This window comes from Taudactylus pleione, unplaced genomic scaffold, assembly GCF_031769625.1.
Source record: "Taudactylus pleione unplaced genomic scaffold, aTauple2 ptg000121l, whole genome shotgun sequence".
Classification (NCBI taxonomy): domain Eukaryota; kingdom Metazoa; phylum Chordata; class Amphibia; order Anura; family Myobatrachidae; genus Taudactylus; species Taudactylus pleione.
Genome location: NW_028284523.1, coordinates 8955622 through 8976548, shown reverse-complemented (window position 1 = coordinate 8976548; position 20927 = coordinate 8955622). Strand labels below are relative to the sequence as shown.

Below are 20927 nucleotides of genomic sequence, written 5' to 3'. Positions count from 1 at the left end.
CGCAGTTCCAATTATTTTAAATGGGGACTGCAGTTTGACCCCTATGTACCAATCTTCAAAAAGTGTAGTTTTTCAAAGCTTGGTAGCACTAAAGGCTAACGCCATCTTCAGATGACGGTAGCCACTTTATGTATATTTTCAGGAGAGGGGGATCATGTGATCTCTCTCCCAGAGCCCCTGTCTGCCGCCGAGAAGTTTCAGAAACTGACACCGTGCGCACGTGCAGTGTCAGATATTGTGGAGGAGTCTATCATTTATGGAAAGCGATGTCCCTTTGGAAATAGTTAGTATATAGCAGGGATAATCATGTAAAAACTGTCTATTCCTACTGCGATATTGACTGAAAAAAATTGTAGCACTTCCGAAATTATTAATACATAGGTCCCACAGCCTTTCTGTAAGTCACTTATTTGTTTATGTACTTTATAAGGCGCTGCGGAACACTTGTGGCGCCATATAAACAATAATAATAATAAAAAAAGCCCAGTCAAAATCAACTTTCTTAATATAGTGCTGTAACTCAGAATAAACACTAGATGGCAGTACAATCACTTCCATTATTCATTTATCTGTTTTCTGCTTAACCCTTCCTCTAATATGTAAGTGAACAGCAAATCATGCTTCCACACTGTAATATTGTCAAATAGTGTTACTCTTTAAACTTAAGGTACTAGCTTTTTAGTTGAGTTCATGAAGGTAACAATATTCATCTGTGTACACAGCTGATAATTCCTGGAGTAAATAATTCTGTAATCAAAGACGTGAAATGCACTTCAGATATAGGGGTCTATTTACTAAGCAGTGTTAGGAGACAGAGTGAAAAGTAATAAGGTGCCAGCCAATCAGCTCCCAACTGTCATTTTTCAAACACAGCCTGTGAGATGACAGTTGGGAGCTGATTGGCTAGCACCTTATTACTTTTCACTCTGTCTCCTAACACTGGTTAGTAAATAGACCCCTAACTGTTTATTAGTAAAAAAAATTTTTTTATATATATATATATATATATATATATATATATATATATATTATATATATAAAAACCATAGTGGCTACAGGATATGAGATTGTGATGAAATAAGCGGATTTCAAATCTAGCATGGCCTATCAGGCAGTAATTAGTGCATGCCTATATAATTCAATACACCCAATGCTTCAGTGCTGAGCGGCTGACAGACAGCTAGCACTGCACAATGACACATTGGGCCTGATTTACAGTTGTACCCTACTGACACCGCAGCTGCGATCCCGTACGCAGCTGCTGTGTGAAAATGTGCAAATGTCGCAGCCGCTGGGATATGTCTTGTGATGACCACGGGCATCTCTGCAAATCCGTGCTACATCTGCGTACAAATACGCAGCATCGGTCGCAGATCATTCGATGTTAGCAATCATTAGTGACTCTATGGTGGTGTAGAATGACCGCGGGAACTGAGCCATAATTCTTACATATGGGGTTGTGACACGCCTGTGTTTTTTTAGCCGTCACCCCAGTTACCACAACAAATGGTCCCTGACTGTCAGTCACAATAAGCGACTACAGTAATGTACATTGACGCATGCACACAGGGCTCGCAAAATAAGCGCTATAGCGCGTATTTACGTGCTACAGGCACTTAGGGACCCACTTTTTAAAAGTATCTGGGTCATGCAGGAAGCGCTGTGTGTGCGCGCCGCAGCTGCTGGCCCAGTGACCTCCATCAGCATCTCATCTTCCAGGGCGCCTGAGACCTCCGCCTCCCGGTCACGTGATGCCGCCAGGCTCTCTCCAGCAGCTGCCGTTCCCTGCAGTGTCCGCACAGGCTGACAGAGTGACTGCTCCAGGCCTCCATGCTCAGGTCTGCCTGTAGGTTACGCCAGATGTCCCCCTCTCTTCCTGGGCTGGTCCTCTTCATGTCAGACCCCCGCCCGGATCCACAATGTCCGACCAGAGCAACACAGATTGTACCAGGATCATCTACAAGTCCACCAACCATGAGATTGCCCCAAGAAAAAGCACCTGGACTGTGAATATCTGCCCTCCAGGGCCACATCCTGTGTTAATCGGTGCCCAGTGTTTTACCTGGGGCTGCCAGTGTGTGATGGGGCACTCCTTTGATATGCAGTGCCAAAGTGTGTATTGTTGCTTTACTGTGTGGTACATGGGTGTACCAGAGTGAGATGAGGCCCCTTGTGTTGCACCAGGTTTTCTCCAATGTGTTTTGGGACCCTCATTTCCCAGTGTGTGGTAGGACCCCCATGTGTGGTGGGGCCCTTTTGTGCAATGCCAGGGTGGTGCTATTCTGTAGTGGGACCCTTCTGTGTGGTGCCAGAGTGATGCCAGTGGGAGATGGGAGCCTTCTGTGCAGTGCCAGGGTGCTGCCAGTGTATGGTGAGAGCCTTCTGTGCAATGCCAGTGTACTGCCAGTGTGTGATGGGAGCTTTCCGTGCAGTTCCAGGGTGCTGCCAGTGTGTGATGGGACCCTACTGAGCAATACCAGTAAAAGCCCCTAACCCCCTCCTTGCCCCCCAGTACTGCGCCAGCTGCTAGCCACCCCTGCCCCCACCCTACTCTCAGCACTGCCTGCCCCTGGCCCCCTCCTTTTCCCGCAGCACTGTTTCAACTGTTGTTCGCACTTATCCCCTCCCTACCCTCCCCCAGCCCTGTCTGCCCTTACTCCCCTTTACCCCCAGTTCTTCCCCAACTTCTCTCTGCCTTTACCCACAACTCTACCTCAACTGCTGCCTGCCCTCACCACTGTCCCAACTGCTGCCTGCCCTCACCACTGTCCCAACTGCTACCTGCCCTCACTACTGTCCCAACTGCTGCCTGCCCTCAGCCCGAATAATATATGTGATGGGACCCAGAAACTGCGAATTAGGACCCCAATTTTTTAAAGTGAGGGGTCCCCGGGACCCACAATTTTTTTTACTCACCGCGATCATTGGCCGCAATGTGACTCATACGTATATGGCCTATTGCTCAACTGCAGAAACATCAGCAGAGAGTAAGGGAAATTCATGAGGTTAAAGGCAATGGCCCTGATACAGAGATATACTAAGTAGAAACCGAGGTGAAGGTGATCTCAAACTGGTTATACAAGGTCTACTCCCAGAATTTTATGTGTGTCTACAACATACTTACACCCAGTTGAGCCTTCACTATGAAAACAAACTATAGGTGGTGCCAGCTGCAACTTTTCCTCTATAGAGAACATATTTATATCTGCTGGCTACAAGTTCCTCTATTCTATGTGCCACGTAAAGAGTGGGTGCTGGAGAAATAAAACAGCATGCCACCAGGACCTACAGGGATCCGGGGGTCTATTCACACCCACAATATTTGTGTCATACTGCCGTGCTTCATTCCAAATTTACAGCACCATCATGTGGCCTATACCTACAAAAATGTACATATTGATACATAGTAAGCTGGAGAAGTGCATGTGTAATTCATTAGACATACATTGATGACTTTGATACTGTTCTGTCAACAACAGCCATAAAGAAGCATACTGCATAAAGGGTGGTACCACATGAAGTCAAGGCTGCATATGGGTGTAATAGATTATACGCATAATATCATGCATGCCTTTAAATACATATTTATCCCTATTGATTCTTTGCATTTGTACTACATAAACATTTGTAAAGTAATAACCATGAGTGGTAAAGGCATGCCGGAACACACATAATAGTGCTGCATATGTTAAACTTCTATATGTTCTTTTCAGTTTCCTCAATCTACGAGGAGACAGAACATGACATCCATACTGGGGTCCAGACAGAGTTAAATGTACTTTGGCCGGTTTACACTCACACTGGAGAAAATTAAATGCGGATATTTGCCCGTATGCTGATTCGCCACCTCACCACACTCATCCATAGGCCATAAGCATCATCATTATCAATAAGCACTTGCACCAGTGCTATACCTGATATCATAGGGAACTCTGGGTCTCATTCAGACCCGCTCGCGAGCGCAGGATGCTCGCAAGCGGGTCGATGGTACCCAAATGCGCATGCGCACGACGTAGGCTGCTCCGTCGTGCGCATGCGCGAGACCCTGCGAGCGACCGGGAAGCCGTCGCTCGGGGTCTCACACCAAAGGGGGCGTGCTGTCGATGGTGAGTGACAGCACACCCCCTTTGGTAGGCGTGCCGGGGCGTGGCTGCCCAGACGGAGGGAACGCCTACCGTCTGGGTCCAGCCCCACTGACATCACTAGTGATGTCAGTGGGAGTGATTTTGGCTCTGATAGAGCCAAAATCACTCCAGGGCTTGCGGTCACCGAGACCCTACCGCAGGGTCTCGTCGCAAGCCCGACCATCGTGACCATCATCATGGACACTTGCATAAGCTGTGGGTGCTAACCCACAGCTATGCGAGCGTCCAGCAGGACGCACCCAAAAAAAAAAAAAAAAAAAACCGCCCTGATTCAGAGCGGGCGCTCGTTCAGAGCGTCCGGCTCTGAATCAGGCCCTCTGTATATGCACCATTCAGCATAGGCCCCAATTCTGCCTACTCACCTACAACCTGCCCTCACTGAGCCACATATGAACACACCATTGCCACCCAGGTACCCCCACTCCAGCCACAAGTGGAGATGAGAGTAAGTTAGGTATGACTATCAGTTTCCAGTAGTTGCATATGTTCGGCTACAGAGATGCACAGCACAGTGTTAAAAATTGCAAGATCCATCCACAAGACTAACTGGCAGGCACCTCTGCATCAGCCTCACTGTGTCTGCGCCCCAACATAACCTCACTGGATTCTCCTTCTATGTATTATTCAGATGCTAATAATCATGTGACTAAAGATCTTACCATACTATTGGATGAAAGATTTTTCATATCCTTGAAAAATGTTAAAATTCCTCCTTCAAGTACCGTCCAGGAAGCGCTCCAGTTCTTGCTGTTCAGGAGAAGACAACATAGGTCAGATACCAGGTAACAATCTGGGAAAGGTCCATCATGTCTGCTTCCAGGAAAACTGAACGTATGTATTAGCCATATATCCACAAGCATGAGAAAACTTCTTATATTAAGACTTCAGGCTACTTTGCTTAGTGGCTTATATTTATCCTCCAGTAGTGTTTACTAAATATATTATTATGCCATTATGCAGAGAGGTTTATTGTACAGTATCTGTGGAACGAGGGACAAACTGCTCTCTGAACCTCAGTGTACAGTGCTCAGCAGAGTATCCAAACAACTGCACTTTCATAGATTTCCAAATAATGTAAAAATAGGGACTAGAGGTGAGGTCTGGCATTTCTAAGCTGAAGAGATTTTAACATGAAAACTTCCTGAGATACAGTAAATCTACATCTTTATTAGGGAAATAAACTATTCATGGCCCTCCTTGCTGTGTCTGCACTGAGCTCTGGGGCACTGCAGACGTGTGGCCCGGACTCACCGAAGGAAGACAGGGGACCCGGGCTAAGGAGATACGGAACGGAAAGGAGGGGGTTCGGACATCCGCTGTGGGCCTGAATCGCACACCCGCGGGGTGGGGGACGGGGGTCCGGATCGTACACCACCGGGGGGGGGGGGGGGGGGGGGACAGGCAGTGAAAACTGGAAGTGCAGGAGAAAAGTCTTTCCCTTCTCAAAAACTGGTTTGTAGAAACAGCAGTTTTGTTTTTCAGAGCTGATAGTTTAGGGCAGGAGGCATGATGAATGCATCCTAAACAGTGTTTGAACTCGCAGCGAGTTCAAACCATAATTATCACATGTAATAATTATGTTTTGATGAATATGCCCCTTAGTGTGTATTATTATTATGTAGTTGGGCAGCAGTTTTCCATCACCACTTCTATTGCTGGCATAATGGTTTAGCCTTAAGAGTTAAAATATGTCGTCTCTGCAGACACAAAGGTCTCACACTGGTATGTGTGGGTTACAAGGTGTGTCAGATAATATAGTATATGATAGAGCGTGCATGGTGTATTGTATATTATACTTTATGTAATGTAATAATAATATGTATAGTGTAATGTACATGATGTAGAGTGTAGTATAAATTGTAGACTATGTACAATGTGAGGTAGATAATATGTATAGAGCATAATAATAATAATATACATAATAATATGTATAGATATGTAACAGATGATGTGTAATGTAATGTACATGATTTATAGTGTAAAGCAGATGATGTATAGATCAATCTGTATTGTAGTGCATACAGTAATGGATATAATGTAATGTTTACTTATAAGGTTTAATTGGCCATGGGCCTTACTGGAACACTTCTATGTAAGTCGGTGGCCTAATGGATCCGCCTAATGTCTTGTTTATTTTCCCCAATTCATTTTTAAATTTTTTATAAATACTGTATAGGTCTTTCACCCAGGAGTATGGTGGTATTGGTGTAATATGTGAGTAGAGATGTAGTATTGGTGTAGTGTAGTCTGTGGGAAGGGGGGGGGTGCTGACATTGCTGTAGTGTGTATAAGGTGTTGGTGGTATTTTTTTTCAATGTGGAGGAGGGGACAATTATGAGGTATTACAGTAATGTGGATGGTATTGCCGATAGCTTTAGAGTATGTGGTGTATTGATGTAGTGGGTATGTGGGCTAAATATTGATGTGATGGGGGATGATAATAATGTAATGTTGGGGGTCACTAGGAGAAATAGGCCTCTTAGTTAATGTGATTGCTAGTGATTTAATGTTAGAGCTGGTTGGTTGCTGGTATTAGCTTTTTGGCTTTCCTGAAAGTTAATATCTATCCCTTGTCCAAATAGGAAAATTGCAGGACCCTGCAAAGCACAACTGAGTATAACACACTGGCAGGTTGGGAAAGTTGCAAGAGCAGGAAGGACAAAGAGTATCCAACTGTCTTTATTACATCTCGTGCACTCAGGACATTGGGTCTCATTCAGAGGCGGTCATTAGATGCAAGCGGTTGCTCTGATTGAGGGCGGCCGCTTGCATCTTGTAGTGCCGCCTCTTGGTCGATCGCTAAGCTGTGGGTTACCACCCACAGCTCTAGCGACCGACCAGGGTGATGGTCGCGATGGTCAAGTTCATCGCGACCATCGGGGCTTGCGACGAGACCCTAAGGTTGGGTCTCAGCACTCGCAAGCCTCAGGGAGCTCCCTGCTCTGATCAAGCAGGAAGCTCCCCCCTGACATCACTGCTGATGTCAGTGGGGCCGCCCCCAAACGGCAAGCGTTCCTTCGGGAATGCCTCAGTTTGGCTGGCCACGCCCCCTGCCCGCCTGCAGTGTAATGTCCAATCTGCAGGCTATACAGAGAATATGTTACCTAGAAGATTTCCAAGTCAATCATACAAGCCAGAGAAGTCTGAACCTCTTAAGCATCATCTGAATGAGACAACATGTTGAATAGTATAAAGGTGCCCACACACATAGCGATGTGTTCCCGATCAGCCGATGTACACGTTTTCCCCCTGAACTCTCCCCTGGAGCTCCCGGGCAGTCCGGCACACGATTTGGTATGAAAAAGCTGCCAATGTGACACACGATCTATCGTGCCTCCTAAGTACTCCAGTGCATCCTGACTTGAGATTGTCAGATCTGCTCTACAGCACGGCAGATCTGAAGATGTGATGTGCGGCCAGCGGGTACACGCATCGCAATCGTTAGTGGGGACTCACGATTTTGGGATATTTTACACGATCTGTCGTTCCAATGCGTCGGAATCAGCCAGATCGGGTAAAATATTGCTATGTGTATGGGCAGCTTAAGTGTTGTCATGTCAGTTATTTTATGTATATTACATATATATTTCTGAATACAGTAATATAGAGACTTGGATACATATAAATGTTGCCAATTAATATTGCTGCTGTTATACTCACCGAAGCCTTTTCCCATTCTCTGCAATCTTTGCTTTATGTAGGATCCCTGCTTTCTCCAAGCCTTTTGTCTGTAACAGAAGACGATTTTAATGTAATTAATATAGGGAGGCCTGTTCTGTTTTCCCTGGTCTGTGGCACCTGATTATGATTTCATATCTTTCACACTAGTCTTGGGTGTAGGTGGCAGCATTCCATTCAGCCAAGCGTAACATCTGTGGGCATGGGGCTAGCAGTGATTAACAAAGGAAAACAGAAAGGTACCAGCAGTATATTAGTGCACCTTCTGCACCCACGCTGCAACTCGGCTGGAGAGGGTCGTTTTGCACCCTCTTCTATTTACCAGAGATTCATGATGAGCCCATCTATTGCTGGAGTATTAGGACTGTCTCTACTGTCTCTGCTGTTATTTTCTCACAGTTTATAACATGAACCATTTCAGTTTGCCCCAGTATATTATCTGCTGTTCTCCTCATTGTCACCCCCCATATCTCCTAAACCTGGGAAAGCCAGCATCTAATCTACATTTTACCGTATATCAAGCCTCAAACACATTGGAGCTGGTGCATAGCTGTACACATGTATGTTTGCAGAGTATGATAATGGTGCTCCAGTCAATCAGCTCCTAACTGTCATCTGTTTGAAAAATGAGAGGAGCTGATTGGCTGGAGCATCATTTATCATATGCAACGAGTTTTATCACTCATTGTGAATGATAAAACTCGTTGATAAATGAGGCCCCATATCTTGTGCTTTTTGCACTGCACCTCAAGGGCTGATTCAGAGATGGACTATTGTGGCAGCCGCTCCATCTTTGTACGCAGCGGCTGTGCGACAATACGTAAATGCCACAGGATTCGTCTTGTGCAAAAGGACACCCACTGCCGACTTCTCTGATCTGCTGCTGTGTCTCAAGGCGCTGCATTGGATCAACTGCGTGAACATCGGACATCTAAGTAAACCCTCAGGTTACTCAGGATGTCAGGTGAAACCACACTGCTGAAGCCAATGAAGCTGCATCCAAGGATGCAACCACCGGCTTTGGCACGTGCAGAAAGTGGGGCAGACAAGCCAACATTATCTGGAACTCACTGTCCCCAGTTGCATGTCACTCATGCTGCTGTGTTTGGGGCACTGTGACTGAACTCACAGGAACAGATCTGCACAAGGTCAGTGCAGCTCCTGAATTAGGTCTCAGTCGCTTCACCGTTTTTTTTATTAAAATGTCATAACTGGGCTGCAATGGAGGATTCTCATGTAGGATAAGTTCAGAGAGGGCGTGTAGATGAAATTGCTGGCTATGCAGAGTTGTAATTCCCCATAAATAGGCCTGCTGTCAGATGGATCTTTTATACCAGATATAGGGCTGCTGTAAGTGTGCACTGATAATGATTATGGCTATGAAACAATTGGGGCAGTCCTGCCACAGACATGTGTACAACTTAGCATATGGGCGAATATCATTTAGTTCTGTGTACGCAATGTAGGAGCAATTCTGGCTAAATACCACTAACAGAAAGGTTTATACTGAAAGATATGCTGGTAAATGTGATTGTACCTCTGTCTCTTTCTGTAAAGGGTATGCTGTATAGTTGTGTGGCCAGTTGGTAAGGGTATTGCTGTTCTGATCCGGGTCACTGCTCCCCTTCTGGAATTCAGGTACGTCAAGCTGCTTTAGATAAAAGGAGACAACTATAAGAAAGGTCCTGATCTCTGTCACTCACTAAATGCACCATCCAACGTTAACACCCCCCATCCCCTTCCCCATCTCCTTACCCCATTCCCTTTCACCTGCTCCCTTATATCTAACACTTCTTGTCCCAATACAACACCATCAATTGCCAAACATGTGACCCTGTCCTGTCATCTATTCCAAACTAGGAGACTGATCACTTCAATATAAAACTAGAACTTCAGTTTCTCTTTAGCATTTACAATCTACTGTAGCACAACTATGCTGCCAAAAGGTTAGTGAAAAACACCCAATTCCATACTTGTGGGGTAGATATACTGTGCCTTGGAGAGAGATAAAGTACCAACCAATCAGTTCCTAACTGTCATTTTGCTAACACAGCCTGAAAAGTGACAGCTAGGAACTGATTGGTTGGTACTTTATCTCCATCCAAGGCTAAGTAAATAGACCCCACAGCCTGTTAAGTGAGTTAGGAGCCGATTGGTTGGTACTTTGTATCTCCACTTTATCTCTATCCAAGTACTTCTACTCTGTATTTTCTATGTATAAGGAATACCCAGGCAAAGGTTACTTATGTGTATAATGTCCGCAATCAGTAATGTTTACAAAACATTCTAAAGTGTATGACCAGACTGATTAGCAATATAGAGGTTAGTAATATTAAGAAGCAGATTTCTGTTAAAATATGTAAAATAAATACAGTTTATTAAACATGGTGATGTAAATATTAATGCAACTAAAATGAAATAACTACATAACATGAAAAAAGTATCAAATAAACCATTGTTACTATTTCTCTGTATAGTGCTATGGATGGACACAAATAAATGTTAATAATAAAAGGACCTCTAGTCTGCAGTACTAGTTTACCTAGAACTAGAAAGGTGTACGGAAACAAGTTCAGAATGAGTGTATATTACTGGGATGTAGTCGGCATCACCCGACAGTCAGGATGAAAACGGTCACAATACCAACAGCGGCATCCCGACAGATTGTGGAGTTAAGTATTATGGTCAGGGGGAGACTTATGGTTAGAGTCCGGGGGAGGGTTAGGAATAGGCACTAGGGGGAGGGTTAAACTGCAGGAGGGGAGGGTTAGATATTTGTCTGCGGGATTGGAGGGTTAGAGTTAGGCTGCGGGACGGGAGGGTTAGAGTTAGGCTGCAGGATGGGAGGGTTAGAGTTAGGCTGCGGGTCGGGAGGGATGGAGTTAGGCTGCAGGATGGGAGGGTTAGAGTTAGGCTGCAGGTCGGGAGGGATAGAGTTAGGCTGCAGGTCGGGAGGGATAGAGTTAGGCTGCAGGTCGGGAGGGATAGAGTTAGGCTGCAGGTCGGGAGGGATAGAGTTAGGCTGCGGGACGGGAGGGATAGAGTTAGGCTGCGGGACGGGAGGGATAGAGTTAGGCTGCGGGACGGGAGGGATAGAGTTAGGCTGCGGGACGGGAGGGATAGAGTTAGGCTGCGGGTCGGGAGGGATAGAGTTAGGTTGCGGGTCGGGAGGGATAGAGTTAGGCTGCGGGTCGGGAGGGATAGAGTTAGGCTGCAGGTCGGGAGGGATAGAGTTAGGCTGCGGGACGGGAGGGATAGAGTTAGGCTGCAGGTCGGGAGGGATAGAGTTAGGCTGCAGGACGGGAGGGATAGAGTTAGGCTGCGGGACGGGAGGGATAGAGTTAGGCTGCGGGACGGGAGGGATAGAGTTAGGCTGCGGGTCGGGAGGGATAGAGTTAGGCTGCGGGTCGGGAGGGATAGAGTTAGGCTGCGGGTCGGGAGGGATAGAGTTAGGCTGCTGGTCGGGAGGGATAGAGTTAGGCTGCGGGTCGGGAGGGATAGAGTTAGGCTGCTGGTCGGGAGAGATAGAGTTAGGCTGCAGGTCGGGAGGGATAGAGTTAGGCTGCAGGTCGGGAGGGATAGAGTTAGGCTGCGGGACGGGAGGGTTGTGGTCAGGGTTATAATACTTACAAAAATCTGACAGGATTCTGACTGTCGGGATGCCGCTGTCGGTATTCTGACCATGGACATCCTGACCGTCGGGATCCCGTGCCCAACTTATATTACTATATTAGAACTATAGAATGTTTGTTTGGCCACTGACCTGTGGTAAGTTCCACAGTGAGTTGGACCCATCTGGGGTATGAAAGTAGGTTTTCCCATACTTGTCCTGTGACTGAAGCCACTGCAATGACAAGCACAACTCTCTAAAATCTCTGCAATAAGGGATGAGCAAAACTTCCCAACTATTACAAATCATAACAAACGATTTATGAACATGTTCTCTCCCTCTCATATTGAGCCACAACACAATTTGTAAATATAGATGAAGATTTTACCATCAAACGTCGTGAAAACATTATTTAAGGATAAAGACAGCATGGGGAAGCAATTTTCTGTGGCACTTATTTCCTGTGGACATCGTAAAGCAGACGTGTGAAGTCTGTTCCTCCAGAAGTGGTGTGTGCATAAGAACTGTTTCGTTCTCACAAGACTGCTCAGTGTTCACATTTTTAATTACGTACTTTTGTATGTTATATTATTAAAAAAGAATACTATAGTACATGCTAGAAAACCAATGGATAATCTATACCTCAAAATATTTCAACAATTTAATCCTGTCTGCCAATTTGCAGAATTTTTTTTTTTAGCATAAAAACTATAATAGTTGAAGAAATTCTACTTTCACGTGAAATTTGAAGTATGCATTAGACAGGCTATAGTACAAGCTTTCTATTTGTGAATATACCAGAAATGCGCTAATGAATAACAGAAACTCTATTTCTAAGTCTTAGCAGATACCTATGGTTTTTATCTTATTTGTATTTATAATTGAACAGACAAAATTAATATTGTTTTTCAAAATGGAGGAATATGCCAAATAACATTCAAACCGAACAAAGCTGACAACCCGTAAGTTTTTGCAGAGAATACAATTGGTGTTGTGGTTGTTGAAAGAGGAGTGCGCTACTGTGCAGACTTCAGTCTTCGTGTTTCTCCAGGGAGGCTTTATGCCCTGTTCCCAGATGGCCACTGAGATCACTACTGTGCATGTGCAGAGGCCATCTTGTCTTGGTGGGAGACAGAAGTCTCTTTCTTAGCTTGTGAAAGACCCCAGGGTATGCTTGTATAGCGCTGTTACAGATGCCCGCACCACTCCCTGCCACAGCATAGACTCACTGGCTGGGGAGCAGTATGAAACCCCGCTTTGCTCCATTACCAGTGTACATGTAACAGTGAGTATGACTGTACCTGTATCTTTCAATAAACCAACACCACTGGATAAATAACTGAGCTGTTCATAGTTTGAGTCATCCGCTGGTGTGTACCTATACAACTCTGCTGTATCAACAACTGCACATACATAATATCCAACATTGGTGAGGGGAATTTATAATAAGAGTGACATAATAGAATTATTACATAATAATATGAATTTGGTAGAGAGAACTTACCAGGTGTTATAGTAAGAGAGTGTTACAAATAGGGTTTATATAGTGGGTTCATTTAATTTCAACATTTGTTTTGTAGGGAATATACTTGGAGTTTGAGAGAGTAGGCATTAGAAAGAGGGAGCTCTGTATATAAAGGACTGACAGATTGTCCTCCCCCTTCTGTATTTCTGCTACAAACATACTACATTGCTTGATTGAGGTCGTCTTTAGATCTGCTGAATCAGACCAGCAGTGGCACATCTAGTACTCACCATGTCACCATTATAACTGTTGGTGTACAGTTTATGCCCATCCTTCATCCGCCAGGACCAGCCTGAGATGGGATCAACTGAAGGTGCTTTGTAAGGTGGAGGTGGAACATAGAGCCCATCATAGTCAGCTTGAGGGTAAGTTTCTATTTCCTCTGGCCCATATTCTGCGTAATCAACTTCTGGAGTTGGTGGCTGGAGAGAGAGAAAGGACAGTTTCACTATTTTCTGTAAACATTTTTCTGCAGTGTTGGCCTAGAACTGGAACACAGACAAATGATGAACACTTGAGGATAAAACATGAAATGCTAAGTAGTTTTACCAGTTACATGAATCTACCCATAGAAAAACAAACAAAAGGTCTGGCGTCTGTATTTTGAAGGCATCAGAGATTTTGAAATCTGCATGGCTACAAGATTTTGTGGTCTTAATTTTTTGATGGACATAATTATGGTCTCTGTATTGTATATCAGCCATTACAATGCTTCCAGTATTGTATGGAGGTCCATAGAATGCACTATAAATATTGTAGATAGGTGATTACAATGTTATCTGTCTTGTATAAGGTGACTAAAATGTTTTCTGTATTGACGTAGGAGGCCTGCAAGACCACATTATTTAGTGTCTTCAAGACCTGACTACCCCTATGGATTAGCTTCAGGCATCTACTGCTATTAGCATTGCTCCTGTAGTTTCCATGCATGAACCTGTAAAGCCAGTTACTATCTTGCACATTCCCTCATCATCTCTTCTTTACAGTGTGTATTCTCAAATATTTGCAAAAGGAGAAATCCTATACTTCACAATGGTCCTGGCTTCATTCAGCATTTAGAACATTTACCGGTCAGATTTTTTCAAGAAGTCTGCGATGTCTGATATTCTATTTCACTCCTTGGCCACTGAACTCAGGTAGAATAATGAAGGTCTGGTACCTAACTCATAGCAGGAACCAAGGGCAGACTGGTCTGGACCCCTATCAAGTGCTTTTGGGAGACTTTTCTGCAACGTGGAATGGTATGTGCATTTTTGGGCTGTGCAAGTGTGGTCTGTCTGCAACTGAAGTGTAGGGGGTCAGGAACAAACTAGCTTATAAGGAAGAGGTCAATAAAGGTAGTCAATGCATTGGGGGCATGTGTATGGAAGAATATGTGCACTTTGGGCTTTGTACAAAGCACTGGCAATGGAAGGGAGATCTTTCTGCTTTTTCAACTATTATAGACTTCCAATTTTTGAGTATGTTTTTTTCGCAGCTCAACATTTTTTCTACTATTTTGTTGAACATGTATTGTCTTTAAGATGGCTTTCTTAAGCTTTTACCAGTGGATTACTCTTGCCCATTACCGACCTTCCTATGTTTACTCTTCTAGATCATAATTTATCCTTATACCAATCATCCTAAACTACAAATCTTTTGGTTTAGGGTGCCCATGCTCAATTCTTTAAAAACCAAAGAAAGTGGTTATCACTAAATCCCACATTTTATTCACACGTTGCTATAGTGTATCTCTATTTACTAGATCTACAATAATTTATCCATGGGTGGGGATCTTACTTAAAGTTTTAAGCGATACCTCCTCCAATGGCTCTAATACATCACTACTCCTGTGAGTGCATTTGGCATAGTTACAGGTAAAATATGACATTTATATTTTTCATAACTATATCACCTCCCACCGACATTTGAAGTGCACCTGTTTACTAACAGTGATGGCCAGTTATAGAATGTTAAGATCTTTGGGAAAGTAGCCTATTACCCATGAGGTCTCTGAATTGGATGCAGCCTATACATTTTCTAGATTGAGTAATGTTTTACAAATTGAGTAACTAAATTACAAATGCAAAAAGAATCCCCCAAAAACCAACAGACCCATACTTTTTTTTTTTTTTTTTTAAACAAGTGCATGTATTTATCACACTTTTGGACCAACACCTTTATATGTTTAAACACGATTCTTATCTGGTAACAATATCCGTTAATGGTGTTAACAGAGGGCCTAATTCAGCTTGGATCGCAAGTCTGCGTATGCACGCATCCGGTTGATGTTTGCGTTCTGCACATGCGTACGCATCACTTTAGCGATCTCAACGAATACGCAGAGCCATCAAGAAATTGACAGAAAGTTCCGTTTGGGGGTGGTAGAAGGAACGCAGGCATGCTTGTGCATTTGAACGCAGTTACAGGGTCGTGCATAATTAAGCCCCTGCTATGGCATACGCAGCCATAAGTCTAGATGGCGACAGGAAGTGTCGCAGTTTGTGAGTCAGGGACAGCTCAACCACGACTGTGCATATGGGTTCCATGTTACCGATTTTTTTAGCTGACTTGCGGATGTAATGGGAAGTGGGCAGCTTTATACAGTGGTGGGCGTCTTGGTATAGTAATGCGATCGCATTCATTTGCATACTTTTGCAGCAAGAGGGTGTGTGCGATTGCAGACTTGTGATCCGCGCTGAATGAGGCCCAGAATACGATGCACCGCCTTGTTGCTTCATAAATAGGATCGACAAGTGGGTGTTACCACTGGCGGCAGCAAAAACATTCCCTTTCACTGGCAGAAAAAACAACTATTTTCTCAAAGAAAAGGGGTCTTTGAACTTTTGATAAATCAACACCTTTTAAGTATGGTCTGCTGCTGATGGGTCAGTGCTGTGTGCTTTACCCCTGGCCTTAACATTCCAAAGAAGGTGGATCATGTTCATCTATCCAGAGGCAATTGATTGGCATGTGCTGTAGTGCCAATGTGCCCTCACATCTAGTAACACCAAATTCTAGGTTGTTTTTACTGGGCTATGTTTGCAGCTTTCCAACCAATAAAACATAATTTCATGTCCTGATCTTGCACAGCATGTGACCAAAATGTAATAGCCACAAGATTTCCATGATTTTGCCACTAGATTTAAAGAGGTAATTTTTTTAAAGGCAAAAACAATTTGGTTTTGCCAAATTACATCTAGTGGCTAAATTGCTAAAACCCGCAACTCACAGGCTATTACATTTTGATCCATGTTTATTCAGAGACACCCAAAGTCTTCCTGGTTGCTGTTGCTGCCGGTAATTTTATTGAACAAACCATGGTTCAAAAATATAATTCCTTTATAAACAATCACCTCTTTATTACAGTTGTAGATAGAAGAGAAATTCCAGATGGCTCTATTAATTTTAAAACTGCTCCTCTTAATTCTCTTTTAGCCAGAACCACATTACTAATGCAGAACCACAAGCTGTGTTCGTGCTCAGGTAACAGATTACCTCATATGTGATTTGCACATCTTTAAACCTGATATTTGTAGGGTTACTGTGGCTCTAACAAAACAACCTCCAAGACTGGAAATTTAGTCAAGTCCTTTTTCAGGGTTCTCCATGTTTTTATTCTAGGGGTATAAATACTTTTGGATAAATATAAATCTACTCAGTCCATTTCTTTGATGGTCATGTTTAAACATTCTTTTATCCTTCTTAATATTTTAAAATTGCAGCTATAGGCTTGGCTATCGACCATCGATGATTAGCAACACCGATGGTCTGATGATGATGGTAACTAATTTTAACATTGATGGGAGGCCAATTATGGTGTGCATTGGTGGTTGAGTCCTAATGGCTGATACTTGCCGCGTTCTGTGCAATTTAAACCATTGATACTCAAAGAACGATGGTTTGTAACCCATGAACAGATTTTTATCTGAGAACCTTCATTGTGTATCAGCCCTTATAATGCATGAACTACAGAGGTTCAAACAAATTTGCCATGGACCCACAGTCTCTTCCAAACTTGATCTACGGGCAGAATACAATTGTATTCAATATTAAAGAAGGAAAGAGGTGGAAGACTGCTAGCAATGCATGATGGCCACTACGTTGTCAACTAATATTTTTATGAACCTCACTAATGATCTTCCACCCTACAATAATTCCATAATTTTGGTCAAACTATTTTATTATCTAAGATGTTTAATTATTCTCTGAACTCTGCATTTACATCTTTCCTCACTACATATTGTGGTATATTTACTAAAGTGCGGGTTTTTAGAAGTGGAAATGGTGCCCATAGCAACCAATCAGATTGTAGCTATTATCTTCTAGAAGGTGCTAGATAAATGATAAGTAGAATCTGCTTGGTTGCTATAGGCAACATATCCACTTCTAAAAACCCACACTTTAGTAAATATACCTCATTGTATCAATGAGTTCTTTAGTCGATGTGGTGTTTGCCTGTTCAAATAGTATCTCACCAGCAGGGGAACAATAGGTTTATACATAATATAGGGCTCTCTGTAAATTATTATGGGCTCCATTTACTAACGAGTTTGAGCTGTTCAAACTCGTTAGTGAAGAAATTTAACAGTTGTTGAAATTTATTAAAGTATGTGATGTGATGTGTAGAATAGAGCTATTTAGTAGTGCACCACCCATGACATGAGATGGACACCTTTATTTAGTAACGAGCGGTAAAGCTAACCGTTCGTATATGTTAACTCAATTCTCCAGCCACTGGCCTCAGTTAAGCAGCGCTCACAAGTGCTGAGGACTCGAAAGGCAGCTGTAATGTAATGTCACCGTAATGACAGGCAGCCTATCTGATCTCAGCTAGGCTGCCTGTCGCACATTTCAACTCCATGCTGTGGGGTTAGCAAGGACAGCCCCCCGCCACCCATCTGACAACTTCCCTTTCCCTGGTGCAGCCATAAGCCAAACCCCCAAAACACTCCTGCCGACACTGGGTGCTGGTCCAGTGGACTGCCGCACAGCCCGCAGCCGTGCTCTGCCTCGAGCCGGCTCAGAGCACCAGTGACCGGCTTGCAGCTCCTCGGCGTTCTATCAGTGGCACTGCGCATGCGCTGGATTCTGACCCTCTCCTGCGCATGTGCAGGACAACTGATTTGAAAAAAAAAATGTCTGCATTATCTAGATATGAAAAATAGCGCTAAGAAGAACTTTCTTCATTAGCGCTCAAACCGGGCATACGTTTTAATAAATATTGAATACAAATATAAAAATAACACAGTGAACCATAAAGAAAAATATCACTGCAAGTGAAACTCGTTAGTAAATGGAGCCCTATATATAAAGGATCATAGGCCACAGACGTCCCTGTCTGTTTCCGGTCGCATGCCTGCGATTTTATGCAAATGCCACTATAAAGCCCTTCCCTGGTGTTTATCCTTGCGTAGGAATGTGTAAGGACTGAGACGCCCGCTGTCAGCACCTGTAGAGGCTGAAATAGAAATTGCTGTTTAGACGCCATCATCGGTCGCAACATTGAAACTTGAACCTGCCCTATGGCAGGTAAAGGTTTTCCATCTGAATATACATGGCCTCCTATGTGAATGATTAAGCCACCTCCCAGTCACCACCCAGGAACGCCCAATCCATTCCCAAAGTACTTCTACATACGTGTGTCTGAAATTGCAACTGCAACGCTGTACAAACACAATTGAGAAGCAACAGGTGCATGTGCAGTTAAAAAAAAAAAATGGCTCAACTCCATGAACATCAGCATAGCGTCTAAATCAGAATCAGGCCTCATGTGTTTACTCACAGCACCTCATGCAAAAAGCAACGTTGAGTATCGGGGACTCAGTGGTTATATGCTTCACCAGAGGCTACCTGCCCTATAATGGGGCTCTCTCTGACCTTCTCTAGGCTCTGAGTGCTCGAGTAATTAACAAGAACGGGATATATTGCTATAGGAATTTTTGAAATCTAACTGGAATAAAATTGCAGGATATAGGATCATTCCCATGGTTGAAATGTAACAGTAATGTGAAAGAGAGCTGTAATGAAATTGTACACATGTCCTAGAAGTGTTGTACTACTACTGTATGTAGGACTGCCATGAACAGACCAAGATTCCCAGTTAGCCACATTGACAGTGATGAACTGAGAATTTATTTATCAAGCAAAAATAAACCCTTTTTATGGCTTTTTTTTTTTTTTACCGTAGAAAGGGTTTACCACCGTAGAGAAATCAATGAATAAAAAAAAAAAACCTTAACATCTGGTCAGAGAATAAAAAGAGTTTTGAATACTTCCTCAATTATCCTGGTTTGTTTGGGTAATATCAACTCCACCTTTCCTGTGGCAGTGGTACTGTAACTTATGTAAAAGGCAGATAAACATACCCTCCTGTTCACTGATTCATCTGGGGAAATCATTGGGTTTACCCCTGGTAGATGAAACTCGTTCTCCGGTGGGGGATCCCAGGATGTCTCTCCTGTCACTGAATTATAGAAGTAAAATTGTCCACTGGCTTCATCAAAATGTTTCTCCCACTCAGCTTCTCCTGGCACTGGGCTCAAGGAGGTCAGAGAATAGGGTGAGTGTAGCTGGTCCTCTACTGGATCAAAAGGACAATCCCAGGTGGTCTCCCCGCTGATACTGTTGTAGTAGAACAGCTGCCCACTCTCTTTGTCTATGTGAGTTTCCCAATCCTCTATGGTGCTGGTGGAACTGTACCGCTGAGAAAATGACCTCTGTCTCGTGCTGTCTTTCCGGAAATCCTCCAAGTTAGCGTAAACATGCACCTGATCCTCCTCTTCCTTCACAGCCTACAAGACAAAGAGAATCAGTGACTGAAGACTACACATAATAATTAATTTATATAGTAATTGACTAACATCTATTATATGGAGCGTAATGTTTTAAAAAAATGTTTCACACAGACTAAATTGTAAGTACTAAAATGCAAAATGTCACCCTTTGTAGCACAGATATTCAAAGACTTAAAATAATCCATCACAAAGTTGCAACCACAACTTTCTACTAAAGAATATGGATGTATTACAATTAATGTGCACAGCCCTATATGCTGCATTATTGTGCAGAAGCTATGTACAATCTTGTGTAATGCTGTTATTGTGGTACTTCCTGACACAGAATACCAATACTATTGCTATATAAATTTGTCATATACCTATTCAGAATATAGAAGGAGTAATTATTGTATATACCTTAAACGTAGGTTTGGTGCAATTACTTATTGGACAACCAGTTAATTGGAGTAAAAATAAAAAGCTGTAAATCATTGGTGGATGTCATCTAAAAATTGCCCTAACCTACCTCAATGCTGGCTCATATGGCATCAGAAGTGACCTAGCAAGGCTGTGTGTCACATCTAGCTCCTGAGTACTGCAATAGATTTATATTAGAGAACCACTATTTAACAGTATCCAACCAAAAATTCCAAATTCACAATCTCTCCCACCCTCCTACCAAACTTGTCTTCTACTCATTTGGCCAAATGGACATCCTCCCCCTCTTGCATGAATGTCTCCTCTACATTGTGCTAACTACGCAATGGCGGGGAATTATAGTGCATTATATATAATATATATAATGCACTATGACCTGTCCCATCTCTGCATTTGCGTACCCTTGCCACTGGCTTCCACCACAGCGACACAGATGAAACAGATCAGAGGCTACATTTACTGAGCGGCAGGTTTGGTGTCATCTAGACACCCGCCAGAAACTGGCACGGATTGACGGTGGCTTAAAGATCTAATAGGTAGTAATTATGAAGCTGTGTTTTTTCTATCTAAACTGAAACCACCGTCAATTCAGTTGGGTTATAAATGACAACCCACCGTGTTCTATACGGCAGTGGTTTCTATGGAAACCACTGTGGTTTAAAAGCGATTCTATTCATATTCATTTAATGATGCTTTTATAGAAACAACATTCAATTGACATCATAGAAACAGACCTCTGTGGAATAGAAGCTACTGTATTAATATTCATTTAC

General features: G+C 43.3%; 1 protein-coding gene across 5 annotated transcripts in view; it reads right to left on the bottom strand.

Annotated features, from left to right (window-relative positions):
* LOC148524158 (rho GTPase-activating protein 27-like) overlaps positions 1-20927 on the bottom strand; it is a 143650-nt gene that overhangs the window by 23173 nt on the left and 99550 nt on the right. For 2 of the 5 annotated variants that reach the window (XM_088472181.1, XM_088472182.1), the window contains exons 3-8: positions 19306-19731; positions 13189-13380; positions 11587-11667; positions 9361-9474; positions 7806-7873; positions 4805-4892 (exon numbers count right to left, since the gene is read on the bottom strand). In XM_088472181.1, the coding sequence (XP_088328307.1) occupies positions 4805-4892; positions 7806-7873; positions 9361-9474; positions 11587-11667; positions 13189-13380; positions 19306-19731 (969 nt within the window). The remainder of the gene's footprint in view (positions 1-4804; positions 4893-7805; positions 7874-9360; positions 9475-11586; positions 11668-13188; positions 13381-19305; positions 19732-20927) is intronic. The other 3 variants (XM_088472183.1, XM_088472184.1, XM_088472185.1) reach the window with 3 other exon arrangements.